A 27661-nucleotide genomic window follows, 5' to 3' on the forward strand; every position below is an offset into this window, starting at 1 on the left:
ATCGCGCCCTGGGCCAAAGGCAGGCGCTAAACTGCTGAGCCACCCAGGGATCCCCCCCATGGATCTTTAAAGTCATAACAGGACTTCCAGAAAACCAAGCTTATATGCAGCTACCATCATGAAATTGGCTGCCCAATCCATTACATTCTAAACTCGGTCTACTTGTTCACCACATATCTCTAAGTACCTGGCATAAAGTAGGGCCCTGATACATATTTATGAGTGAGGGAAGGCTTAGGCACCATGAGTGGGAGAGATGTAGGTGTGGGTCTATGCGGGACGCACCTTGGAGGTGCTGGTTTGTTCTATAGGCGTGGCACAACAGAGGTTTAACCAGCTTCTCCCTTGGTGCTCCAGGCTGAGAGGGCTCAGAGTCAGGATGTGGCCTTCCAACCCAGACACTCTAATGATCTGTTGGCAGATAGCTGAGTCCCCCCCTGCACTGTGGTCCGCTCTCCTGTCGGGGATCTCCCTGAATCATCTGTCTGTGCCTACCTTCCTCACCTCATTCCTACCCCTTCCTCCTACCTGCCCTCTAAGCCTCCTGTGCATGGATGTGACCCCTGCAACTGCTAACGGTTTTATGGACTGTGTCAGATGAATGCCCTCTCCTGGGAAGCTGGAAATGCTGAGCCACCAGGTGGAGCATCCTTCACTCCTTGGAAGATGGTGTCATATGAGCCTCTGGCATTTCTATGTGGGTTGGTTTCAGCGAAACAACCTAAAAGGTGTTTCTTGAAGGCAAGGATCAATCAATTCCAAATGTTCTAAGTTGTTTCTAACCTTGACTTGGGCAGGAGGAATAAAAGACATTAACATTAGATTCAGTTACCAAAACACAGGGCTGTCCCGATCATCCTTGACTGTGTAGTACTCCTTGTCAGTTTCAATTGCTTTGGTCAAACCAAAGTCTCCAATTTTCACTTGGTGTTCACTCTCAACAAGGACATTCCTTGCTGCTAAGTCCCGGTGAACATATTGCCGAGAACCTAAATAGTCCATCCCCTGAGAAGAGAGAAGTAAAGGTAGAGTGTGTTTCCTAAAGGTCGGTTCCGGTTCTGTTTTGTATCCATTACTGCTTCACAAAAAAGCACAAATGTCATTTCGTTTACCTAGCACTCATTTTTTTTTGTTTTTTTGTTTTTTAATTTTTTTTATTTATTTATGATAGTCACAGAGAGAGAGAGAGAGAGAGGCAGAGACACAGGCAGAGGGAGAAGCAGGCTCCATGCACCGGGAGCCCAACGTGGGATTCGATCCCGGGTCTCCAGGATTGCGCCCTGGGCCAAAGGCAGGCGCCAAACCGCTGCGCCACCCAGGGATCCCTTTTTTGTTGTTTTTAATGCAAGAATAATAAGGCCAACCCAATTCAAAGAAATATACATTAAATCAGCCATGTTAACAAATCAGTTTTCTTAGTACTGGCTGATTTTCATCCAAATCATATAGAGCAAAATGAACCCAGGTACAATTACTGTAAAGCTTCCCTCTTGCAGTCTAATCACAACCCAATTACCCTAGGACAGAGCGCCTGATTTTTTCATCTTTAACATTTTTTTTTTACCTTACAAATCTGAACAGCATATTTTAACTGTTGTTTGAGGTTAATTTTGTTCTTATTCTTTGGAAGATATTCCTTAAGACTTCCTGAAGGCAGAAATTCCATGATGAGCTTAATACCATTTCCTCCTGTTTAGAAAAAAAAAAAAAACAAAACACCCATCACCATGAGGTTGCCAGATGAAGGAACTGTGGGAGAGTAGATGGTACAGGATCTGTAGACGCAGGCCCTGAACTGATTTCAGTGTCCCCTCTGAATCACAGGCAAGTTACTTAACCTCTTAAGCTCTAGAACCTCACGATCATCAGCAATTAATGGAGATAGTAAGACTCATGTACATAACATATCCCAATCCTCAGCATTCACCAAGCTAATAGAGTGATCTGCAAATCACTGCAGATGGCTGATTTTTTGAAATTATGAGCCACATAATTTCATTAGCAATTTTAGAGTACAATATGTACCATATAACTCTATACTGAGGGACCCAACCACACATACGACTGTGAGGCCCCAGAGTTCACAGGAAGCATCCCTAGGGTGTTCAGATGGCGCAGGTAAGGCTGAGGGCACTACCTGCACAGCACTGACTTTAAAACCCCAGACAGTTCTTTAGTTTTCAAACCAATCCCACTCTGCACAACATACCGTCTTCTGTACAGATGCCTTTGTACTTCACAATGTTCTCATGATAAAGGTTCCTTAGAATTTCGATTTCCTTCTTCAGATCAGCTATGTGGTTACCTCCACTCTCAGGCTTCAGGGATTTGACAGCCACCTGCTCTCCAGTATTATCCCCCTCAGGGTCATACCTGCAGAGCTCAACCTTCCCAAAGTGGCCCTACAAGGAAAAATACGTGCGCTTGATGAGAAAAACCCCACACTGGGTTGGCAGGAACACTTAGATGAGGCTGGCTTCTTGTGCTGTCTCCATAAATGCCAGGGGAGAGCAGCACAGCCTGACCTCACAGGCAGCGAGCTCCTACCCAGCCTCTTCCTGCCTACCACAGCCCCTTCCTCTCGTCTCACATGCCACCTCCTCCATTACTGAGCTAAGACAAGAAAGCACCAGGGGACTGGTGAACCAACACATCAATCCCAGTTTCCACGTAAGTGTAACCCAACAGGAAAAGGAAGTAATTGCCGGACCTGCAGGACAACTCTGTGTTCTCTGACAGCCGTGGGCCCAGGCCAAAGGACAGGCACCACAATGTAGCTGAAAAGAGCACTGCATGAAGAGTGTTTAGAAGATGTGGGATCAGATCCCAATCAAGCCACTAGATAGCGATGTGGACCCAGTCACCCAATCTTCTGAGCTGGCTCCAGAGGTGCTCAGCATACACAGTAGCAACGGACTTTCAGGGATGGTGTGAGCAACCAAGGACACTGTGCCTAGAAAGTGCAAAGTGCCCAGAACAAAGCCTTGGCACAGAGAAGATACTTGGTGTGGGACACAGTCTGTGTTCACTTAACTGAACTACAGAAAATCTGTACAAAGATACAAATCGCACTAGCTTTTCTGGTTACATTAACTGTTAGGAAACTCCCATTTGAGATCCAAGGGAAAAGCAGATATTCTATCTGGCCTGTGTAGTAAATAATCCCTCATTTAAGCAGCCTCGCAGGATATAAATACCCAGGAAAGTCAGGGATTTTTCTGTTTCTACCACATCTATATCTATTCCCCCATATCTCTCCCTTTCCATTCTCTTCCATCCCTCAGAGAAGAATCAAGTCTGGAGGGAGCAGACCAACATCTTGTGTACTTATCCAGCCACTTGGACAGGCAGGTGTATGTGCGCTGTCACCATGTGTCAAATGGAGAGTCCCTTATGATTCAACTGGCCCAGGGCAAATGCAGTCAGATGCCTTCTCTCCTAAACCGAGGCCCGAAATGAGAGAGTGGAGTGGCTTTGGATACAGAGAGGTGACACGGTCAGCAGGGGACTCCAGCCTAACTTGCCTCTCCCAGGTCACGGATCCTCTTCAAGAACCGCTTTTCAAAATGTGTGGGATCCACTTCGGTTGCTGGCTTTCTTTCGGAAACAATGTCTGGATCTAATGGGAGAAAATAAACCATATTAAAAAAGTGACTGCCATTCACGGGCTCTTCATTACTCACCCGCTTCCCTGGGCACTGGCTGTTCTCACTATAGAGCACAAGAGTGTCTTACTCTGCTCTTCCAGTTTATTGATGTCTCTCATGATGGCTCGGAAGAAGGGTCTCTGGTTGGGGTCATAGTTCATGCAGCGGGTCATAAGGTCAGCCAGCTCCTTACAAGATGGTGTCACTGGCCGGCACCGGCTTTCGTAGAATCTCTCTTTCTATAAAGAAGAAAACCACATGGAAGAAACCAAAGGAACCACTCACTAACCTTTCAGCCCCAGTTACCATCCCTATTTAATTCCCAACAGCTGTGCTTGAAGATAGATTTCATAAGCATGTGTTACTGTTGCCTTATTTCGGCTTGGGGAAATCTTAGTCTCCACACAAAAATCCAAATTCAAGGAAGATGGGCAGTATAGCAGTATAGCCCAGTCCTGAACAAGCTACATTCCAGTGAGGTCATGCAACGTTCCTGGAATACAATTTGGCAATATGTATAACCTTCAGATTCTCCAAATCCTTTGACTCATTAATTCCTCAGTGGCCCTATTGAATGACTCAGAAATAAGTCAGATATAAACAAAAATTTATGTTCAAAGATATTCCCTGCAGAATTAGAACATTACAAATTTAAAAACAACCTAAATGCCAAATATAAAATTAATTAAATGTGAGGTTAATGAAACTACTAAGTTTGTAAAATTGGAAGACATTAATAGTAAAGTACACAGGATATTAAAAAATACAGCCTATATAACTATATTTAGGATAAAGAAACTCAACAAATATCTGTGTTAATTTTGCTAGTAGGTGCTTAAAATCTGAGCTAAAAAGTATTATACTGTTCTACTGAACACATGCTGTGTGCCTGACACCCTGCATGCATTATTAATCTTCATAATAGCCCTGCAAAGTAGGTGTTGTTTATCCCCATTTTATAGATGATAAAGCTGAGACTCAGGGAAGGTTAGTGACACTTTTGAAGTTACATAGCCAGTAAGCCTTTGGAGGAGATTCAAATGGACATCTACCTCTTCCTACAACATGAGGCTTCCCGAGAACTCCCAAGATGTCCACTAGTGCTCAAGGAATCCTCAGTTGGCTCACACCCTGGACTGCAACTGCTCACCTCAATCAGGGTCTTGTCTTTCAGAGGGATCTCGCCATTGTAGCAGATTTCCCACAATGTGGTTCCAAAGCTCCATTTGTCAGCAGCCACACTCAGGTTCTTGGAGTCTTCAACACACTCAGGAGCAATCCATGGGATTCGTTCTATGCACTCTGAAAAAAGATGGGAGATATTTCCAGATCAGTTCCTGGAATCGCCTGGGGAGTAAATCGCTGTCATTGCAGCAGGCACTATGAACTAACGAAGAAACTATTTTAAGCAGTGTTTTCCAAACATGGACCATGGCTACATTGGTCCCATGGGGAGCTTGTGAAAGGTGCCATCTTCTGGGCCTCTCACTCTGGCACTTTAGATGCACCAGTCTTAGGGCCAGCAGGTATGTCTGTTTATCACCTGCCCCCCAGGAGGGTCATGCAGGGCCAGTCTTCTGAAGCTCTGGCCGTAGAAACAGCAAAGTACTCCCAGGTAGATGCCACCACCCTAGGGAAGGAGAACAAAGGCTTAAGAAAGAAAAGACAGGAAGATGGGCCCATATGTGCAAAGTAGGCCTAGGCTAAATCTCATGCACTCCTCACGGTCCTCCTGCAACACTATGCTTGCTCAATGCGCAAAAGGACAAGGGAAGATGACAGGTGAGGCTGTTCTACATCATGCTTGCACCTGGCTACTTCCGCAGCCCTGTTCCAGCTTCTTCCCAAGACCAATATCTGTACAGATACCCCTGCTGTATCCAGGGAAATGCCCCTTAACAAGTGCTGTGGTCTCTAGCAGCACTCTTCTGGCTCCTGCTGGAAAGAGAGGCAAGTGGGCCATTCTTGAACTGGGCATTCACAGTCAAGCCCACCTCACTGACCTACAAGGCTCAGATGAAACCCCAACGCCTCTCTGAGTCACCCTCTGACCCCAACTAGATGACATCTCTTTCTGAGTGTACACAGCATTTTACTGGCTTCTCTGTGGGGTACCTAGGCTTTTCTACTTGCCCTGGAGTCACCTGTGTCTATGTCTCAGATGCTTGCTGAGGACAGGACCCTTATAGATTCAGGGGCAAACCTGTGCAGACTGTTGGAAGTTGGGTGGAATGTAAGCACCATGCAGGCACTAGAGGATGCTTCCCATCCTCCTTCTGAGGAGGGGATGACTTAGGTCTTACTTGTAAGCCTTGTCTTCATCCTGGTTCTCTTCCAAACTTAGCCCATTTTTTGAATTCCTGAGCAACACTCTAAGCGCCAGGCACTGTGCCTGGTGCTAGAAATTGCTGGCCAGCACCGGCCAGGGCATGAGGCCCGGGGGCATGCTGATGTCCTGTATATGGCCTATAAGGCTAAGATGCAGAGTACAACTCATGCAGCGCTGGTTTCAGCATCTCCGCTCCTAAGCCTGTCCTTTCCTGCGGAGCCCCATAGCTCATGGTAACCTCATTCTAAGCATGCAGGACCACAGCAATCACTCAGGGACCGCCCCCCAAACTGCCCACCAACTACAGTTGAGGACCAAGGGGACCCAGCTCCCCCTGACGCCTCTCCGACTATCCCCAGGCCCAGCAGCTTCCCTCTGTGCTACCCCTAGCACCTTGAACAAAGATGTTCCTTGGGTGAATTGTGTTTCTCCTACCCCACAGTTAGCTCCCTAAAGGCAAGGACTGGCCCCCAGGGCCCAGGAATAGCACCAGATGCCTGTCTGCTAAAGTTCTTTTTTAAAAGGAAACACACCTGAGCCCTAGCCCCCTTCTCCCCACTGGTGAGGATAGGGAGGGTGGAAGGGTGAAGGGCGAGAATGGGAAATGGGGTGGGAGGGACGGGGAGACACACCTTGCCTGGACAGCACAGTGATGGGGATGCCAGGGTCACTGAGCTTGATGAACGGGCCGCACTCGCTGTCAATGCCCTCACGGGCCAGGAGAAGGTTTTTAGTGCACACATTTCCATGAACTAGGTCTTTATCCTCCTGTAGAGTAAAAAGGGTAAAATAAGCCAGCTACCCATGGGTATAACCCCCTTCCTTCCTTCCCTCTGTTTCTGAGCCTGGCCCCTCATGTCATCTCCATATTCGCCAGCAACAGCCATGCCCAGGCAGTCGAGCTGTCCCCCAATTAGTTCTCTGTGTCTTGGGTACCTTATATTATGTTCTTCTGCCCCAGTTCCCTCACCAGAGAAACAGAGATAATGGTGGAGCAGGCCTCCTAGGGCATTTGTGAAAATAACACTAGTAAGACCTGTATAACAACCTGAACAGCTGACTCATGGTAAGCACTACTGATGCTAGCAATTTCACTCATTCATTTGACAAGTATCACATTATTTCCACTCTTACCTATAGTGCATTATAGAAGTCAGTCCTCTGATGTGATAAAACCTCCTTTGAAACAGGATTCATACACAAGCACACGGGCAGCCCCAAAGGAGTTTTTAGTAAGCACCGGGCACACCTGTGGCCAACCACAGAGCCTGGGCTCCAGCAGCCCACCTGGCTAGACCTCCTTCCTGCCACCCCCTAGAGGTCATTCTGGTTCCTGGTGGAGACCACAGTAGGTACACTTACCAAGTAACTCAGGGCGCTGGCCAGCTGTTTGGCAACTTTGAACTTCCATGGTGTGGTGAGGACATCACTTTTCCGGTGCATGAAGAGATCTAGAGGCCCCCCCTCCACAAACTCTTCCACCATGATATCTACAAGCACAAAAGCACGCACATCTGGGACCTTCTGTCGATCTGGGACAGTATTTTCCCTCACCCTTTGAGGAGAGCCCACTTTAATGGCTGGTACTCAGCTTGGGAGGACGCCAACATCTTAGTGAGGTACAAACACCACAGTGCTTCCACCTCTGCCCAGAGCTTCTTCCACTCTGACCCCTCAGCTTACTCACCCCACCCTCTCGGGTCCAGAACAGTGTGCAGCTTGAGGTGACAACACATAACGTTCAAGAAATGAGTGAAAGACAAATGGCACTAAATTCTATGCTATTAAGCATGAGACCTGCTCAGTACCTCATGTTTCTGAACCATAAGAAGAGGCAAGAAGCTCAGGCAATGCGAAGGTGGCATCAGCCCCAAATTGTCATTATAGCACTCACACTCCCCAAACAGGGAGCAACCTCCCCTTCCAAAGCAAATACACTTACTCTCCACGTCTCGGACACAGACGCCGTAGAGGTACACGATGTGTTTGTGGGAGACCTGCCTCATCATGCTGGCTGCCTCAAAGAAAGCCTGTGGGAGAATAGGACAAGGGAATGTCAAGGATCAGACTCCACGGCTCTGGTGCCAAAGGGGTTCTACTGAGAGGAAAGTCAATCAGTCCCACTGTCATCATCCTAGGCCTTGAAAACCTAATAGGATACAGAGCCAGGCTGGTAGCAGAGGCTAGGTGACAATTTCCCCATTGGATACTCATATCCACCACTTTCTCTTCCTTTAAACTATGGGAAATAACAATGTTTGACACTGTAGTAGAATAAACAAAAACCAGATCTCTGTCAAGACTTGGCTTTATCACTCTCTGTGTGGGATCCTGGCCTTTATCTTTCTAGATAAAGGCTGTCATAGTGACAGCCTTAGACTACATCAGGGATTGTGAGAAGATTTAGCTAGAGGGTCCAGAGAACCACGAGGACCTCTAGATAGGAAACAGAGGAGAATGAGAGGGGCAGAGAGGGCACAGGCTGCTCAACCTACTTCATCTTCAGTCTTCCCTCACTTATTTTATATACCTCTTTTTCTAAGACTGTAGAAAGGAAGAAGTCTGAAGAAAGGAATTCAGACTAAATGACAAGTTTGAAAACCACCAGACCAAAAAAGGGCAAGGGTTCTTCCTGGCTCACGACACTCCACTGGCTCCAGAACTAGAGAAGGGATGGGGTTCTGAGGAAGACACTTGCCAGAGAAATGTCCCTGTGGCTGGGGTCTAAGACTTTGAGGATGACTTTTATTCTCTTTTCTTCAGAGGTTCCTTCATCGTCCTTATAATCCACCAGAGTACCGGAGTAGATGTGTGTCCGTGTGCCTCTCCCAAGGTGCTCTCCCTGAAAGAGGAAGGAGGAGGAGTTTGGGGTGACTTCTCTCTGGGGCTGCAGTGACATGAGAGCTGAGCCAAGCACTAAGGCCCCAATGGGAACACATAGTACCAGAAGGGGCAGGGCTAGGACAAAAGAGTCTCTGAGGCTCACAGACTCTTGGAGCCTCATCCTGGTCAGGCCTCCAAAAGGAACACAAAGCTACGCAGCAAAACACAAATGTGGTACTTCCCGGGCCCCGGGAGACAGTTAATTCCCAAATGGTTCCTTCCTTTCTGCCTCCAGAAACAACCTGAGGCTGAAACATAATCCTGACCAATCACAAAACTTCCAGCAGCACCACTATCAGCCTCCAATGACATCAGCCCCCAACCTTGGCCTCCAGAGTGGACTCAGAGAGGACCCTGGCGGGGCTTTACTATAGGCTGGGGAACAAAGACAGGGGCTCATTAGTGCTGGTTCAACTGCTCACTGGCCATTTAACTTAAGAAATGTTCTTTCACCACGCTCCATCTCTGCCCACTATTATAAACGAGAAATCACGGCACTTGTTCTAGAATCAAGTGAAGAGATAGGAGTAAAGACTCCTGGTCTAGACCCTGGCATATTGTGGGGAAAAACCATCTGCTGGGCTTATGTGTTCTGTTTGATTGTCCTCTAGATGAGGTACTTGTTCATTCATTTTCCACCCATCTACCCAGCCTGCATGTGTGTGTATGTGCATACATGCTAAGCTTTAATATCTGTGATGCATTTACATGTGGATTTGCCCAAGCAGTCCCACAGTGGGGAGGGGGTAAAGACAGAGGCAGAGACTGGAAGGGTGGGCCCTCAGTTTCCTCACTGGAAGAGGAGAACACCACCAATTAAGTGCTATGAGGACTAAATGAAATCATCACACATAACCATCTCTCTCTAAGGACCCTTCCAGTTCAAGTTTAATAATTCTGATTTAAACATTTTTATTGGAAAATCAAAATGTGATTCATAAAACTTGGGCATTTTCAAGCTACTGACATTAATCTCACAAAATCTGTAGGATGAGGTGCTATATTTCTATTATCCCACGACTCTCTCTGTAAATGCAGAAAGATTCCCTTGGAATCAGCCCTGCCCCCTAGAGGAACGTACACAATTGTTAATCGGGTATATTAATTTGCACAAATGCCACCATTTGTCATCTGTCATAGCAGAGTGGCAATGCATCTGCCCTGTCTCCCGTATCCTGGCAAGGTTCTGTGACTATTCATTAAAGCCACATCTGTCATGAAGTGATTCATCAAGGTTCTGGGAGGTTGTGTTCCCAGAACATCCCGTAAAAGCCATATGCTTTCAGAATAATTACTCTTCCCCAGAAGGGCTGCTTTATTCCAGTGGCCAAGTCATGGCAGCAGGACTCCACAGCAACCACAGAGCCCCATGCATGTTCCACAACAGCCTCCTTCCATGCCATTCCCTCTGCCTTGGCCGGGTACTTGCTGTGCATCCTCTGCAACTCTGCTTTGACGCTGCTTTCTCCAGGAAGCCATCTTGGTCCTCTCAAGGCTAGGTGGCATGGTCCTCTCTGACAGTCCCAAATCCTGCTGTACTTCCCTACTTAGGACTTAACGTCTCAGTAATGTGATTATCTACTTAAGATGCTAGAGCTGGCTCCTCCACCACACTGTGGGCCTGCCAAGGTTGCAATCATACTGGCATGCCAAAGTGCTCAGTCTGTTGGCTAGGTGAGCATTGGGAGCATGGTGGATGGCCGTGAACTGCCCAGAGGCTCGAGGGCAAGGAAAGAAGGGAGGGCTCAAGTACGGTGCCAAGTTTAGACAGAAAAAAGGCCAGAGTACTGTTGCTCTGGTGATTTTAATCTCTGGCCACAGCTCCAACCCCACCAGAAGGAATAGAAAACAATAAAAACTGGCCTTCAGTGAAGAATTATCCAAAGTGAAGTGAGAGGTGGTTGTAGCTGTGGGCTTCTACTCCCGGAAAACTCTACCCGACAATTTTAGGGATTAACTTTAAAAAATAAACTAGGAAAAAAAAATAAACTAGGAACCCAACCCCATGCCTGCTGCCTTCCACCAGGTTCCCTAATAGATGTGACCCCACAATTCGCTCTCCAACACCTCCCAAGTGTTGCAGTCTCTCCCAGGCAGTCAATGGTCCCTTCCCTCCAAGACTCCTGGCATGTTGTCTCCTCAGCCTCCCTGGTGTGTGGCTCTGTGTTCAGGGCCTGGGGTGGGGGCATGAGACAGAAAGCAGGATTTGCCCTGGGCCTCACACCCCTAGCCAAAGCCAAAGGGAAGCTACAAGGGAAACTGGGCCTGCCTATGGCTACAGACTCTGGGCAAATGTCCCCCCAGGTGGACACTGGTCCAAGGGATCTATTTCTGAAGACAGTTCTCTTGCAGGCCAACATTGTACATCTCCTGCTCTCTTACTGCATTCTGTATTCCCCAGCTTTGCTCCCTCTGGAAGCATCAGAAAGCCTAGGAACTGAACTTTAGTAGTGCTTTGTCACACAGCATGTAGTGGGTTAATGAGGGGCATCAGCGCAGACTCCCCCATGGACAGCCGATTCTCACTGCCCTGTCAGCATTCCTACCAAGTTCTCCAACTCTTCCTATCCACTGAAGACTCACAACAGAAGGTCCTATAACCCTAGATAACCCCACAAAGCCTGATTAATCCATTTCCCTCAAAGAGAAAGTATCTCTGGGGAACCTCAGCAAGGCTGGGTAAGAATGACAGGGCAGTGGCTGAACAGCTTTAAATATGAAAGGAAAGCCTCCTTACTTTTTTTTCCGATAGGATTCCCCATACCCAGACTTCACTCCCCAAAACCTCAGACTGCCCACTGTGGTGAGGCAGGACCAAGGTACACCCAAGAACCTTAGCAATGACTCACTTGCACAATATCCTTCTTGAGGATCCGGTCAAAACTCAGCTGGCTCATGGGGTAGACTGGCTGCCACTCTTGGGCTTTCTTAGTAGCCACCAGCAGATTGGAGATCTCTGTGGAAGAGAGTGAAGAAGTCTGACCGGGGTAGTGAAGGTCCCAGATCCCAGTCGGTCAATGCCTGCCAACCATGACATATTTGTACATGTGTTGGTTCAATCATTCAGTAAATGTTTACTGCGTACTTGATTTATGTTCCTCCAGGAGCTTACAGACTAGTAGCAGAGCTTAAAATGGTCAAATAATCAGCCAATCAAAAGAAAAGCTCCAATTTGTGCAGCTATTCTCCAAACCAGGCCCAGGTATTCTAGGGTTGACACAGCAGGATACATTCTGATAGCAGAACTTAGAAAAGGTCTGCCTACGGAAGTGAAATTTTAGTATCTGAGAAGAGAAACTACCCACTGGCAAGGAATGTGTCTATCTCATTTCCTGCTCTATCTCCACAGCCTGGTATATAGCAGGTACTCAGGAAGTATCTGTTACACATGTGAATGAATAGGATGTGAGCTGAAGGATGAGAGGTGAAGGGGGAGGAAGAAGAAGTACCTCGGGTCTTGGAAGTGACGGGATCTGAGGCAGGATGGTCAAACAACACTGGTCTTATGCAAAAGAACAGGGCAGGTAAGCCAGAGAAAAGGTCAAGCCTGAACCTCTTAGGGCTCCCAGCAATGCCTGATTCCAAGGAGGTGCTAACTAAATGTACAGATCATGAGCAGGCCAGCCCCCAAATTCTACTGATTCAAAGGGCAAACCAAACACTTTACAAAATCTGGTGAATCATGATGAACAGAGGTGGCTAATGCAATTTAGAATCCACAGAAGCCACCATGGAGCCACTTCAAGCTATGTCATTGTGGGGGAAGAAAGCACCTTCCCGATTCAGACTGGCAGTGAGAGGATTCTGGAACCCTAGAAGAAGCCTATCGATTAGCTACTGAGGACCTGGTCCCTACAGCAGGCCAAGTAACTGGAACAAAGTCTCTCAAATCCTTACTTCTCTGTAGGGCTTTCCTTTTTTTTTTTTTTTTTTTCCAGCTCATATTTTCTGATTGCTTTCTCTTTGCCAGCCACTGTCCTAAGAACTTCACTCACATTAATTCCTTCATTCTAGGACAATTCTATGAGGTACATAGTATTTTTATCATCCTCCTTTTTATTCTCTAGGTCAGAAAACAGAGATTCAGAGTTATTAAACAGCTTGCCCCCAAGGGCAGGCAGCTAGTAAGCCCTAGAATCTGCTTTCACCCTTAAGTCACAGATGGCTCCAGTCTCTCATCTTCTCATAGCACACATGGCCCTAGTGGGGGGTATAAACCTGGGAGTCAGAAACTGGATTCAGGCACAAGCCCCACTTTGTTATTGTATCCTGGGTACCCTTTCTCCAGTCTATTCTCCTCCATTCTGTTATCCTGATCCACTCTGTCACTTGGATAAAAGCAGATTCCAGGCAACTCAGGACTGCCCTGATGGAGAAAAGACCCAGAAAGGGCCACTTGAATGGTGTTCCCAGGGAAGGGCTGGCACAGTAGAGCTGTTTTGAAAATTATAGAGGACTATTGGACAGCTCGGGTGGCTCAGTGGTTTAGTGCTGCCTTCAGCTCAGGGCGTGATCCTGGAGTTCTGGGATCAAGTCCCACGTCAGGCTCCCTGCATGGAGCCTGCTTCTCCTTCTACCTGTGTCTCTGGCCCCTGTGTGTATGCATCTCACATGAATAAATAAAATTTTTAAAAATTAGAGGGAGACAAAAACAGGCACCATTTATGGGCTGATGATTTGCATGGCTGCTTCAGGGAGCATGGCACTGAAGTCAACTGTGTGAGTGAGGGGGAGCTGTTCAAACTGTTTTCTCACTAGAAAAATGGGAGACAAAGTCTCTGCTGTGAGGGACAACCAAGGGCTTACTACCTTCAGTGCCTGGTGTATGGGGAGTCCTCCAAAACTGGCAGTCTTGTGGTTAAGACCATGATTACATCCTTTTTTAAGTTTGTTTGTTTGTTTGTTTATTTATTTATTTATTTATGAGAGAGAGAGAGAGAGAGAGAGAGAGAGAGAGAGAGAAAAGCAGAGACACAGGCAGAAGGAGAAGCAGGCTCCATGCAGGGAACCCAATGTGGGACTCGATCCTGGGACTCCAGGATCATGCCCTGGGCCGAAGGCAGGCGCTAAACCGCTGAGCCACCCAGGGATCCCCACATGATTACATCCTGGCCAGTGTCATCATCCTTGTACCAGCTGTTTGGCAATAGTCTGCCTAAGTTCTCAGTGTCAGAGCCAAAGGGTGCAGATATCAAGCCCCTAGTTCCACTTCACGGATGAAGATGTAGAAGAGTTAGTGATGGCTGAGCCAGTATCCCTTTCTTACCATGGTCACCCTCAGACTTGCAAAGGGGCAGAGGGGCTGGCTAGACAACACGCACAGAGATGTGGATTTGCTTTATTGTCACATCCACTCTGGCCATCTGCTTTTCCTTTGTTGGTTTTCTGGTTGCATTTTCAAGTGAGAAACCCAGGTTGAAATCAGACCATCAGAGCCTTGCAGTTATAAGGGCAGAAGCACTGAGGAACCCAAAATGACCCTCTCCTTAATTTTCATGATTTCACCACTTCTCTAATTTGCAGGTGGTGGAGGGAAGTCAGAGGGCTTCTGATGGCCCACAGAAGCAAGCCTCATACACAGGGCTTATTCCTCCTCTCCCTAGGTCAGGAGAACTGGTCCTTGCCCCAGAGCCTTGGGCTAATGGCTGCCCCTGCACCTTCGCATGGCATGTGATGGGATGTATGGGAAAGATCACCAGAGCTGGAGTCAGAAGACTTGAGTTTAGTTCCCTGTTCATCCTCTACCTACCTAGGAAAATAGAATGGGGATTACAACACTCTGGCTTGTTCTGAAGAGTAAATGACTCAAAACATGGAAAACCCTCAAACAGGGCCTGGTGAAGTAATAGCAGCTGCCATCATCATCATCATCATCATCATCATCACTACTTGTTGCTACTATTATAACTACTACTGATACCACTAGCAAGGCCCTAAACATCTCTGAGCCTCCATTCCCACATCTCTAAAATAGCTACAGAGAGCTATTGTACAGATGGAATAAATGCAAATATGCATGCAAAGTTTTTGAGATTAGTAGGCACCCACCAATATGGTATCTACTGCTGTAATTGTTCACCTGACAGACATCAGTGAACACAGATTCCATGCTAGGTGTGGTGTACATTAGTCACAGGGTGTTAAGACAGATCCAGATTCTATCTTAAGAGTTTATACTCAAGTGGGAGAGACAGACACTAAACACATTCAGTGTGGAGTTCCAGGAGCCTCATCAGGAGCCATAAGAAGGATTCAATCTGTTCCTGTGCTTCTCCTGCCACAGCTACTGGCTCCCAGATCTGCACTAGTAGGGGTGGCATCTATACCAGAGACCTCCCCAGCTAGTTCCAGCAAAGAAATCATGTCCCAGTCTCCTGTCTACCACCAGTCCTCACTACCTGTGGACGCTGTCCTCTATCTCCTCAACCTCACCCTGAGACCACTAATCCCAAGGAGAGTATAAAGTACTCCTACTACCTGGAAGGAGACATTATATGACTAAATAGGGTCATTGAGCTTTAAGGTTTCAACTCACTCAGGTATCAGGGCCAAGCAGCAGATGTGTTTTCACCCTTGTGGAACATCTTCAAGCATGAAAACAAAGGCTGCAGTTACCCCCGAAGCTGTCAGGAAACCCTATCTGATCAACAAGAACGTAAGCCCTTCCTCTTTCACAGAGTGCAGTGGCAGCCTCTTACTGGGAGGCCAAAAAGTGGCTCGAACATCAAGAACCCAGGCCCCTTTGGGTTCTACTGCCGCTTCCTCTGCCCACCCATGACATAAAGGCTCACAAACCTCCTTAAAGGAACCAGATATGTCTCAGACAAAGAGACTCCTCAGAGTACCTCCCACCACACTTCCTGGGGCCTCAGAACCACTGCGCTGCCCACCCCTCCTCTGAAGCCCGATCTCTTCTTAGGAAAGGATTAGATACATTTAGGTAACACCTTGCGGTATGGGAATGTCAAAAAACCATTGGGGTAGCCTGCTCAAACCCCTCTGACCTTGGCCCTCAGTGAAACCTACTTCACTTCTCCAGTACTCAATTTTCTCATCTATAAGATGCGGCATTTGACCATATGATCCTAACCATCCTTCCAGTGCTTACATGTGTCTTGGAGCATCACTAAGGGGCAAAGGGGATCCCTGAGGGGACAGGGCCTAGCTCTGGCCCAGGGAGACCCACCTCGGGGCTTGGGCTGGCAGCAGCGCTTCAGCACGAAGCTGATGTTGTCCGTACGCAGGATCTGCTTCTTGAGGTGGCTCATCAGGTCCCCTAGGCTGGGGAAGCTGCGGTCTGAGCCGTGCAGGCTATAGCGGCCCTTCTGCACCTCAATCTGAAAATTCTTGAACTGTTTCTGGCCACCCAGCATCTGCCATTCAGGAAAATGACCAGAAACAATTTGTTTTCAAAGGGTCAAGCCAATGTGCCACGGGTACATAATCTGGTAACAACAGGGGAAGCTGGACAAAAGATACCTAGAACTCCATACTACCTCTGTAACATTTCTGTAAATCCATAATTATTCAAAAATAAAAAACATGATCAACAAGTAAACAATCAATCAGTCAATCCAGAAGATGACACTGATCAAAGGGAGTTAACACTAGGGAGAAAACATAACTAAGCAGTGACCTCTATGACAACATCACCTTGTTTTAAACCTGTAAGATGAAGTTAATTGAAAAACCAACCTCACAGGACTGCTGCTATGATTACATGACATAATAAAAACACTTAGTAAGCACTTTATAAAGATTTGCAAATATTGTACACGAAATAATAATTACTATTAACAATATTTATCCAGGAAGTCCCTCAAACTGAGCCTTTCCAGGCTGTGAATCTACTTAAGGAGAACCACCTTAGGTGGTGGTGGTAGGTGGTCTGATTTATTTTCAGGATTCTAGGGTACCACAGAGAGGAAGTATAGGCAGAGGTTTTCCTTCATGGGCACTTTCTGTACAGAGACAAATATTTTCATGACTAAGGATGAGGGCCAGAAAGATCTACTTATGGTGTGGACCAGAACAAGTTATTTAAGATCTCAATGTCCTGGTTTATTCACCTGTACAATGGGGATAATACCACCTACCTCACAGGCTCAGTGTAAGGTTTAAATGAAGACATGGAGGTAAAGTGTTCAGCACAGTGTCTGGTGAGCTACAATGAACAGCAGGAGTAATCATATCTAAGATCCTGTTTTCCCCAGGTAATGACACCTGGGGGACCATGCTACTGAGTTGCTGACATATTACAGCATAAGCTGGTCCCACTTCAGAAAGCGGCTGGGCTATCTTGTGCACCCACACATGTTAAAAACATGAAACTTCCTTCCAAGACTGATGCATGCAGAAGACAGGCATGCTGCCCCAGGAACAAACCTGACAAGTTCTGATGCACTGTGTCCATACCAGCCACAAGGCCTCACCATTCAGGAACACCCCCAGGCAGGCAGTGGCACCTAGACACTTTGCCCAGGACACCTGGCAGTGCTGGGTTCCTTCTACCATTTCCTCTTCCCTCTCTTGACAGAGTTTAGTCCCCAGGGGATCCCCAGTACTTTTCCTTCCAGCATCTGAGGTCTGTGGCCTGCTGATGTGCTTGACTTCTACCCTGAAGCTCCCCTGCCTCTCCCTGATGCCCCAGTTCTCCCAATTCATGCTAACCTAGTCAACATCAGTGTCTTTATCTGGACTAACTCTGTAAAAATCATTGTCTTATAAAATATTCCATTTCCTGTATTTAAAAAAGTTGCATGAATGACAAAGGCAGTATTGTGGTCTAGTGAGGTAAGGTCAGCAATTCTGGCTTCTATCTTTGTTATCAGAATCTCTCTCACATCATTCCTGACTTCCAGCTACACTAGAGTCACTACAAGTAGAGTCATCTCCGCTTGTGAAAACATGAGACAGCAAGTCATCTGTTAAAATGTCTGAAGCTACCATTTGGGGAAAACTGTGTTAGTCCAGGTTACCGAGCCAGTCTTCTTGGCACCGACATATACCAGTAAGTGCCACAGATAGGACTCTGGGCCTGTGATTTTGTCACTGAGTGTAAAACAAACCACTCCAAACAAGTGCATTAAACTTGACAAATGTTTGGTCTGACTGGTTTTCTGGCCACACTTTACATTCCAGAGCCATCACGGACCCCTGTCACGGGTCTCTTGAGGGAAGAAAGGGTCATAAAGAGGAAACATTCTGGGTCTGGCTGCTCAGGAAGTCTTCTCTTGAAGAGTGGGGTTGTCCCAGTCAGAACTGCCAGGGATTTTCTCAGAAACCCAGGCTCTTCTATGCCCACCCCCCTAGAGTGGTACTCTCTGGAGTAGCTTCTGGGCTGGCTGCACTAAACAACCCTGTGGCCATATGACTTGGCCTGACTGACCAAGATTTTTCCTGACTGACCTCAGATTTTTCAAAGCAGGTGACAGTCATGAGAATATTGTCGAAGTCGGTACAGCTCCACCTCAGCACATACATCCCCTCCTCGCTTCCTTCTTGCCGCAACTTATTGATGGCGTATTCTGTGCTAGAGGGAGAGAAAGGGAGAAAAAGCTCATACCAAGAAGAACACCCTAGAGCCCATGGGATATCCAGGATATCCACTTCTCTGGGCTGGCTCAAGTCCTCTGGCCCCCTCACATTCCCCATCCTGGGTCCTATGAAGTCCTGTCTGACACATGGGGCAAGCTGACATGCCAAGGAGCCTTGAGACACATCAAGTCTCCAAGGTCTAGAAGAGGACTCTCCTGCTGCCCAAGGCACTGAGCCCTCCTTGTCCCTGACTTCCCCACCACATATGTGGTCTCCAGCTAGAGGCAGGAGATACTCCCCTAGAGGTGATGTGGAGCTGCCCACCACAGAGTGCCCACCATAGAGTGGGGTCCCTCTCCACCATCCCTAGGCAGCCCAACTAGAACATGAGCCTCAGGAGAGCACAAATTTGGGGCTATTCTGTTCACTGCTGTATCCCCAGTACCCAAAGCACATTTGGCTCATAGTAGCTACTCAGTAAATAAGAAATTGAATAATTAACACTGAATAAAAAACAAACAAAAAAGAATTAGATATTAATAGGGAATATGCCTGTCTTACATTCCTTTGTATCTCCAGGATCAATCGGTCCTAACACACAGAGGGCAGTGAACAGGCACTAAATAAATCTACAAGTGAGGTTACCACATGTCTTGTGAGTGGTGCTCACTAAGGGTCAGTGAAAGAGGACTGACATGGTCAACATGTGTAAGAAAGGCAGAGACAAACTACTCCATGACCTGAAACAACTTCATGCCTTTGCATATGATGATCCCTCACCTAGAAGACCCTTTTCCTTAAGACCTGTCAATCTTAAAAGAAAAAAAAAAAAAAGACTTGTCAATCTTCACTGATTCTTCAAAGTTTAATCTGATCTGAATGCTGCCTACTCAGAAGAGGCAATGAATTCCAGCCTCCCACAGAACACGAAACATTCACTGATCCAGCAAATATTTACAGAGTGCCTATGGTATGTGCCAGCCCTTGCTATGGGTGCTGAGGAAAAGCAGTGAGCCAAACACACAGGCCCTCTGCCTCTGTGCAGCTCATTCTGGACAGCAAGGCTAGACAGACAAGCAACAAATGGACATGGAAACAAACAAAGCAAGTCTCAGGAGATAATAAATACCACTTAAGAAAAATAAAGCACAGATCCCTGGGTGGCTCAGCGGTTTAGTGCCTGCCTTCGGCCCAGGGCATGATCCTGGAGTCCCGGGATCAAGTCCCACGTCGGGCTCCCTGCATGGAGCTTGCTTTTCCTCTGCCTGTGTCTCTGCCTCTCTCCCTCCTCTCTCTCTCTCTGTCTCTCATGAATAAATAAATGAAATCTTAAAAAAAAAAAAAAAAAGAAAAGAAAAATAAAGCAGAGTGAAGGAGCAAGGAAGTGTGGGGTGTGAAGGAGGAAAAGGTATTGTTACTTCATAGAAGGTGGTCAGGGAAGGCTTCACCGATAAGGTGATATCTGAGGGAAGTGGTGGCTGTATACATTCCAGAGCAACAGCATTCTAGGCCACGGGGAAGAGCAAGAGCAAGGGCCCTGAAGCCGAACTGTGGTTGGGATATTTGAGAAATGTGCTTTATTATAATGCTCAACACCCTGCTCTGCACATCTTTGTGCATCTATCTCCTCATGAGTCTGTGAGCCTCTCTAAGCCAGGGTTCACCCACAATAAACTAGCTGTCCTCAGGTAACTGGCATAGGGAAGAGATGGGAACCTATCATGAGGAAGGCAGCTGAAGAGATGCTTCCCCAGATTGGTTTGGGAGGAGAGACTCAGAAGAAATACAGCAGCTGTTTTCCTCTGAAGAACAGTCCTACATAAAAGGAAGTACACTGAATCCCTATTGCTTCAAACAGCAGATGTCAAATGAGTAGGAAGAAGTTAGAGAGAGGCAAACTTCAACTCCCTCGCAGAGAGGTCCGTATGCCTGTAACTGTCAGAGCTATAATCTGCTGGCTGCCATATGCAGTACTAAATACCTCAGCGCCAGAGGTATCTGAGTAAGCGCTACTGGTTCTGAGATGCAGGTGGGACAAGATGTCCACCAAAGCCCCTTCCAGCCCTCAGGCTTGGTCACCTCACTGTTCCCACCATTTATCTGCACTTTTAGAACAAGCCGACTCAGGATGCCACCGCTTACTACAGTGAAATGGAACCCATGTCCTTTTTATCTGTGTTTGGCACAGCAAGGGGTTAGGAAGCATAACATTTCTTGGTCAGCTGTGGAGAAGTGAAGAGGTTAAACTATGAGGAAACCCAAGGGGGAAGAAGGAAGGGTCTATGGCACAAACCGAGGTAAGAGATGACAGGAAGGCCTGACCAGTGGATAGGAGTGATGGAAAAGAGGTTACCAAATAAGTCCTAAACAACACATTCAACCAGCCCCCACCTAAACAACTGATGACACCTGTGTCTGAGAAGGCCACACTCCCCACCACTAAAATGTGGTTCTCTTCACACCAAGGGCAACCGAAAAGGTGCCAGAACCAACCAGATTGGACCGTGACAACCATTCTGTATGTTGTGGACGATCAATGGGGGAGCCACATCAGTGCAGAGGTAATGATGGGCATCTGCTGTGAGCCGGAAGTAGCCGTCTACCAGGGACACAAAGGACAAGGCCTCCTCATGGGATGAGAGCTTCAGTTCCTGGCAAGAGAGAAGACACGCCCATGGTTATATCATGTGCTGACCACCTCAGGCACCTGGCTTTATGAGGAGGTACACAGTGAGAAGATATTTAAAACACAATGCAGAACACATGACCTCAAAGGTAACTGTACACCCCTTGCATTTATACACGATTTTGACTGTTCATCATATGTTTCTTGTCTATTATCTCCCAACTATCAGATGAGGTATGATGTGTTTGTGTGGGACAAAGGGTAGAAGAGGCAGCTGTGGCAGGCAGACCTATGGAGAGGCTCCCACCGGGGTCCAGAAGGAGGAGCAAGTCTGCATCTCAGGCACAGTGATAAAAGTGGAGGTTAAAAAAAAAAAAAAAAAAGTAGAGAGAGTAGGAGCAGAGTGCAGGCAAGTGGAACCCTGGCTTCAGCACAAAGCAATGACTGACTCAGCATCGTTACCATTTTATAGAAAAGGAAACAGAGGCACAGGGGCTTCATCTCATCAGAGTTGGTCTAGAAGGTGAAACGCCCAGATTTTAATCCAGGAATGGTCCCCCAGATAATGATGAGTTTGCTAGATTAAGTCCAGAGACCTCTGAGGGTTTGGAAGCAGGTAGAGAATCTTACCCAAAGTGGGAGAGCAAAGGCAAAAATGAGAGGATGAGAGAGGAAACTTCCACAGAAAGGTTTTCAAAAAAACACCTGGGAGGTAAAGACAGGCAAAATTTTTTTTTTTTTTTTTTTTTTTGGTCTTGATCATACAGCCCTGAACAAAAATTGCCCATCTAAGAGGATCCATGGGCTTAACCAGGAACATCTCCTGGTGAAGAAGGGTATGGAAAGCCATTTAGAGTTTTGACTCAGAAGAACATTAAGCACCACCAGAGCCTTCTGAGGGCAAAATGATATGTGAGAATAAGACTGTCTATAGTACTGGAGAAAGGGCGGGCGGATGGCAGAGAATAACAGAGACAAGAAAAATGAGTCAAAAGGAGAGGGATAAATAAGAAGCAACTAGAAAGGATGGAAGTAAGTGGAGCTAATGACAGTTAGCTCTCTTGCCAAAGGAAAAGTCAGCTGTGGACTTGTGAACCAAGGAGGCAAAGGCCACCACAGAGACAGTTATTCAGTAAGAAGACTCTGTGCTAAGCATGCCTCCTTGCATCCACCTGCAGATCCCCAAAGAGCAAATCCCCAAAGGGCAAATTCAAAATAGTCTGGTTTGGGCAGCCCTTCACCCAATCATGTAAAAAAGCAAGACCACATAAGCACTTAAGTTCCCTAGAACAGAAGTCTGAATGGAAATGGGAGACGTCAAGAAGAGGCAGAGAGAAGAGATAAATCAAGATATAATTTGATAACATGCTGGGATCATGCTTTCCTGAAAGACCAGTGGCCAAAGTACCACCTGATCAAAGGGCTTGGAAATTCCATGGCTGGGAAGGGGCAGGGAATGAGATAAAGAGAGGCCATCATGTGTCAATCCACAGGTTCTGGAGTCAGTTTATGTGAGCTGAAATCTCTGCATCTCCACTTGCTATTACAGTTAAGCACTTGTAATCATTTTATAGGTCACAAATTGTCCCATATTGTCAATTTCAAATGATTTACCTAAGAGCTGTGTGACACTGGGCAAGTTACCTAAGCTTTTTGTGCCTCAGTTTCCTCCTCCGTAAAATGAAGATGATAATAATACACCCACTTCTAGGGTCAACGAAAATGGAAAAAGTTTATATTTGTAACGCATTTAGAACGGGAAGCGCCTGGTAGGTAGTAAGAGCTAGTGTTTGTAAAGAAAAATGAAGTCCTGGGGAGATCGAGTATTTATTTCTGTCTTCCTCCTGCTCCTTTCATAGCACTGCAGCTGGCAAAGACTTGCCAGACCATGTGGTCCAAGTGGGCTCTTAGGTGACAGGTGTGCCAACTGGGTGCCAGGACAGGTAGGGGCAGGCTCACAAACACTGTACTCAGCTGGCTGCTGCTATTCTTCCTCTGCTACGCGTCTTCAGGGTTTGACCGTGTTGAAGAGCCAGATCACGGATGTGCCAAGCTCTTCCTCACTGCAGTCCCTGAGGAAGAGAATGCCTTGGAGCTGGAGCTGCCACTTTTTCTCACTCTGTCACCCTATACAAGTGTCTACATTTGTCCATAATCTGATTTCCCCACTGGAAATAGAGCCAAAATGCCTACATCTAAGATTCTTGTAAAGACTAAATAAATAAGATCCTACAGACACAGCATATAATCTGGCACTATCTCTATGATATGTTAAAAAAAAAAAAAAAAGCACTTCTTTTGACCTTCTCCTTCCCTCCATTCTCCATCTTCCCACTAACATCTTCCTGGACGCTTTTATTTCTCCCTTCACTTTATTTTTCACTACAGTTTCCAAATGAAATTAATTTATGTTTATTGTTAAAAGAGGGGAGGTTAGGAGAATAAAAAATTTAAATCATTCATAATCTCACCAAAAATAACAGTTGGACTATTTTATTTTTCTAACATCATGTGTATGTATATGTATACCTTTTTAAAATGTCTTGAACAAAATCGGTACTGTTCTATAGAGTTTTGTATTCTTTTTTCCACTTATAAAGCATTTTTCCAGATTATTAAAAAAATTAGCAATTTATTTATGAAATATTTTACTACTTGGGTGAATTGTGATTAATTTTCCCATTCTCCTATTATTGTATACTTAGGTAATTTTCAGTGTTTTTACACTGTAAATTCCATTGGGACAAACATGCTCATTCACAGACCACTGGCTTTATCTCTCACTGTTTCTGGAAAACAGCCCTAAGTTCCCAAATGGAGGGACATATATTTTCAAGGCTTTTATTACATGCTGCCCAACTGCTGTCTAAAAGGTAAAAAAGGCAACGTACTCTAGATTAACAGGGTGACCATCTGTTCTAAACCAGATCACCAGATTCATTCCCAATACTGTTATCCTTTTGACACAGTTTTTGCCAAATTTGGGGCAAAACGTGGTATTTCCCTGGTGCTAACTACCTTTACTCTGCGTGCCCTGCCTCAGCTACCCATCTTCTCCATGTGCTGTCAGCCATGACTTCCCCAACACAAACATATTTATTTTGGCAATGTTTCTACTTCCCCTGCTAAAGCTAGCCTGCCTGTCTAGATTATATCCTTAAGTGATACTGAAAAAGAGGAAGTGAGATTGAACACCCCCCCTTCCTCTGTCCAAGAGTCACTTGGGTGTGCCTGACACCATAACGAGGACTGCCACTGTGGCTACAGCCTGACAGTTGGCTGAAGTGCAAAGCAGGGCTTCCCACCGACCTCATCCCAACTGAGTGCTTCATCTCAGCAGAGAGGCTAAAGTCATCCCTGAGGGAAAATGCTAACTTTCACCAATCTTTTCCTTCAAATCCACTAACTTTTGTGAATTAAATATTTATGCTAAGATGTCTCAAGAAGGGCAGCAAACCCTGATGGAGATACACATTTACAAGACCCAAGAAAGGCACTGTAACATACCAGTGTAACTCAAAACCCGGCACTGATAATGTCAATGTCAGCAAGAGGGATTTCTGGCTTAAGAAGGAAAGAGAGACAATCATCAGATTTTTCTCTTTGGAACAGGAACTCTGCAAAGCATGTGCTGCATCACTGTCCTCAGCAAAGTCACTCTCTCGTCACCAGATCCAGACAGGATTGCTTCCAGAGCAAACCTACCATTTTTTTGTTGTCCTGCTTATTGATGCTGACCACAGACTCCTTTATTACAATGTGTGTGATTTCAGGGAAGTAAGAAAAATTGTTCCACTCTTCCCGGATTTTGTTTTTCTCCTCGTCCTTCTTGTGTTTATTTTCCAGTTTTTTCCGTTTCAGTTTGTTTTTTTCCTTTTCAACAGGAACAACCTGATAAGATATATAAAAGTACTAGAGTTAAGTTGGCTTTCTCATTTTCTATTAGTAAAAAAAGGGTCAGTGCTTCTGGAAAACTAAAGTGGGGCCTACATTCAAGGATAAGAAAGCCAGCCTGCCTGGATTTACACAGGCATTGGAAGAGGTGCCAATGTGGGCTGAGGATCGCAGTTTGGGCTCCAAACAGGGAATACCTGGGTGGGGCCTTACTGAGCACACTGACTAAACTTATCACATAATCTATAATGTACAAGTAAACTGAGAGAGGGAAATAACTGCCTACTAGACAGGGCTCTACCATCAGGTCCTCTCCCTTCCCGACTCATACACGTTACGTTTCAACACAGGCAAGGAACACGTTCTTCTTAAATGTGACTGGACAGAACTTGAGCTTTTTTCCTTTTAGAATCTACCACCGATTATCTGGACTTCCTAACGACATTCTAGTTGAAACTTTCAAAAGGAGATGAATCCTCTGCTTGAATAATCCGCTAGGTATTCACTAGTCAGGTCGTCAATTTGAGCCTCCATTTCCCTGTCCATAAAACAGATTACATTTCACAAGGTTCTTTGAGGATTAGATACGTTCTTATTAACAGTGTACCTATTCTGTAGAAAAAAAGCAGTTGATGTTAGACATTGGTATTTTAGCATGAATAAATTGAGAGAAAATAAATCTCTTACTTTAATATTATTATTGATAATCATGACGGCAGTTATAATTATTTTTGAACATTTATTATATGCTGGGCTCTCTGCCGCCATTCAGCTCTCTTAGCAACTCCATGAGGCAGATACAGTAAGTATCTCCATTTTACAGCTGATACAGGGGAAGTAACCCCCTAAAGCTACAGAACTATAAACAGTGGAGCCAGGATCTGAACCAGGTCCAATTAGGTTTCAAACCCATGCTTTTAAACCACTCTGGCTCCATTGCCTCATCCAACAAACACTTCAAAAAAGCGCTTTAAGTTGCAAAATCAATTACCCTAGTTCATGGAGCCAGAAACCAAAGTTCAATTCTTGACACAATCACTTATTAGCTGGTTATGACTCTGGGCAAGTTTCTTAACTTCTCTGTGCCTCTTTGTGTTCATCTATAAAATAAGAATAATGGTAGTACTCCCCTCAGGGCTTTTTTTTTTTTAGGAATAAATGAGTAATACACGTAAAATGCTTAGAAAAATACCTGGTAAGTGCTCAGTAAGTGCCTGTTATTATTATTCTGTTATTATATATTATATAAGCTACTGTTATATTTCTTTATTTCCCTACAGAACTCAACAAATACTTACTTAGTTCTATTGTGCATGAACACAATAAAAGAGTGATACATTATATCTAACCAGAATACACTCGGCCAGCAAGGGTGACACATGATGGTCTGTTCTGATCAGCCACCTATCAACCACTTACATTTGGTTTCTGTCTCCACTGGATTCCAAGATTTCCAGTTACCATCACTTCATAGTAGAGAATGTTTCCACTGTCGTTCGGATGAAACCAATTCATCTCATTTTCTGATGAAATCAGTAACATGGAAGTCTCAAATATTTCAGCGCCATAATGCTTTGTCAAAGTTTCCAAGGTAGCCAGATATTTCACCTTTAGGTCATGAGTAGATACACTACTGTCACAAATAGTCTTGTTATTAAATTCCTTCAGGAAATCCTTGAAAACATTATTTATCCGCATCCTGGTGAGAAGGTTCCTCTGTCTGATGGACTTATTCAAGGTCTCTGGAATATATCGCTTATAGCTAAAACAAAGTAGAAAAATATGTCTCTCTTTCATGTACAGGTCAAGAGAACAGTATAGAAACAAACCCAAATCTATAAATCTTCCTTTCACATGTTGCCCAATGAGAAAGGAAGACCTACTCCCAGTGGGTCTTAGAGTAAGCACAAGGATGATCATCAGAAGGAAATAGAGATGATTAGGGACAGAAAGAGAAGAAAAAAGCACATGTCCCACAGGTTTTACTGAACTAGGGATTCCTACAAGTATTATCCAATTTTCTGGGTCTCAAAGGCAGGCAGCAAAATGGACTTATCTGTGTGTTTGGTTGCTTTTGTCACTGTTGCTGTGCACACAGGTACTCACATAAACTGCTATTAAGATTCAGCATCAGTGAGAAAGTGGTTTCAAAGGTGTCAAGACTGATTATAGATGCTTTGTATAGTCTACTTTTAGGTCTGTTTCATAATTTTTCTGTAAAGATCATATATTGCTTTTTACATGTGGGAAAAACATGTAAAATCTAATTGAATACAAAAGACTTCGTGTTTGCCATGTCAAAGTGTCCCAGACGTATTAAATGGATTGACAAGGAAACTGAAAGATCAGTTAGTTATGCCAGTGCTATTGCGAAAGTATCTATAACTAAACTGATACACTGCTATGAGAAACCAGTTTTAAGGACAGTATGAACACCCATGAAGGAAAGAATAAACTGGGGACCAAATGAGTGGGGAGATCAGTCTGCCTATTACTCCTAGTCTGAGATGGCACCTGACACTGGGTAATCCCTGCTCCTTGAATGGTTTCACGACAGTGGAAAACTACAAAGTCAGGAATTTATCACAACAGATATTGTAACATTTTAGGTTAATGTAACAGAGGAAGATCAGAGGAGGGGTCATTTTTCACCTTAGTCTCATGACAAAGGAAAGAGGAAGTGCCCAAAGCAAAAGCCACAGAGAAACAAGAAAGCAGCGGCAGAGCATGTATCTAACCAGTCCT

The 27661-nt window shown here is 45.5% G+C and overlaps 2 protein-coding genes and 1 long non-coding RNA gene across 10 annotated transcripts in view; 1 reads left to right on the plus strand and 2 right to left on the minus strand.

The window, feature by feature from the left end:
- Positions 1–3654, plus strand: part of RAVER2 (ribonucleoprotein, PTB binding 2) — a 98741-nt gene extending 95087 nt beyond the window's left edge. The window contains exon 14 of the transcript XR_012028208.1: positions 3285–3654. The gene's annotated coding sequence lies outside the window, so the exon portion shown is untranslated. The remainder of the gene's footprint in view (positions 1–3284) is intronic.
- JAK1 (Janus kinase 1) overlaps positions 1–27661 on the minus strand; it is a 156105-nt gene that overhangs the window by 3580 nt on the left and 124864 nt on the right. For all 8 annotated transcript variants that reach the window (XM_072820623.1, XM_072820626.1, XM_072820621.1 and 5 more), the window contains 16 exons: positions 26336–26678; positions 24728–24913; positions 20890–21047; positions 18268–18391; positions 16046–16232; positions 11709–11815; positions 8675–8818; positions 7919–8006; positions 7339–7466; positions 6609–6744; positions 4798–4949; positions 3736–3886; positions 3525–3619; positions 2210–2402; positions 1565–1689; positions 833–1005 (listed from right to left, as the gene is read on the minus strand). In XM_072820623.1, the coding sequence (XP_072676724.1) occupies positions 833–1005; positions 1565–1689; positions 2210–2402; positions 3525–3619; positions 3736–3886; positions 4798–4949; positions 6609–6744; positions 7339–7466; positions 7919–8006; positions 8675–8818; positions 11709–11815; positions 16046–16232; positions 18268–18391; positions 20890–21047; positions 24728–24913; positions 26336–26678 (2490 nt within the window). The remainder of the gene's footprint in view (positions 1–832; positions 1006–1564; positions 1690–2209; positions 2403–3524; positions 3620–3735; positions 3887–4797; positions 4950–6608; positions 6745–7338; positions 7467–7918; positions 8007–8674; positions 8819–11708; positions 11816–16045; positions 16233–18267; positions 18392–20889; positions 21048–24727; positions 24914–26335; positions 26679–27661) is intronic.
- Positions 21986–24697, minus strand: LOC140630446 (uncharacterized). The gene is made up of 2 exons (XR_012028211.1): positions 24530–24697; positions 21986–23094 (listed from the first exon to the last, which is right to left on the minus strand). It is a non-coding gene; the product is annotated as an uncharacterized lncRNA (long non-coding RNA).

Source organism: Canis lupus, chromosome 3 (assembly GCF_048164855.1).
Source record: "Canis lupus baileyi chromosome 3, mCanLup2.hap1, whole genome shotgun sequence".
Lineage (NCBI taxonomy): Eukaryota > Metazoa > Chordata > Mammalia > Carnivora > Canidae > Canis > Canis lupus.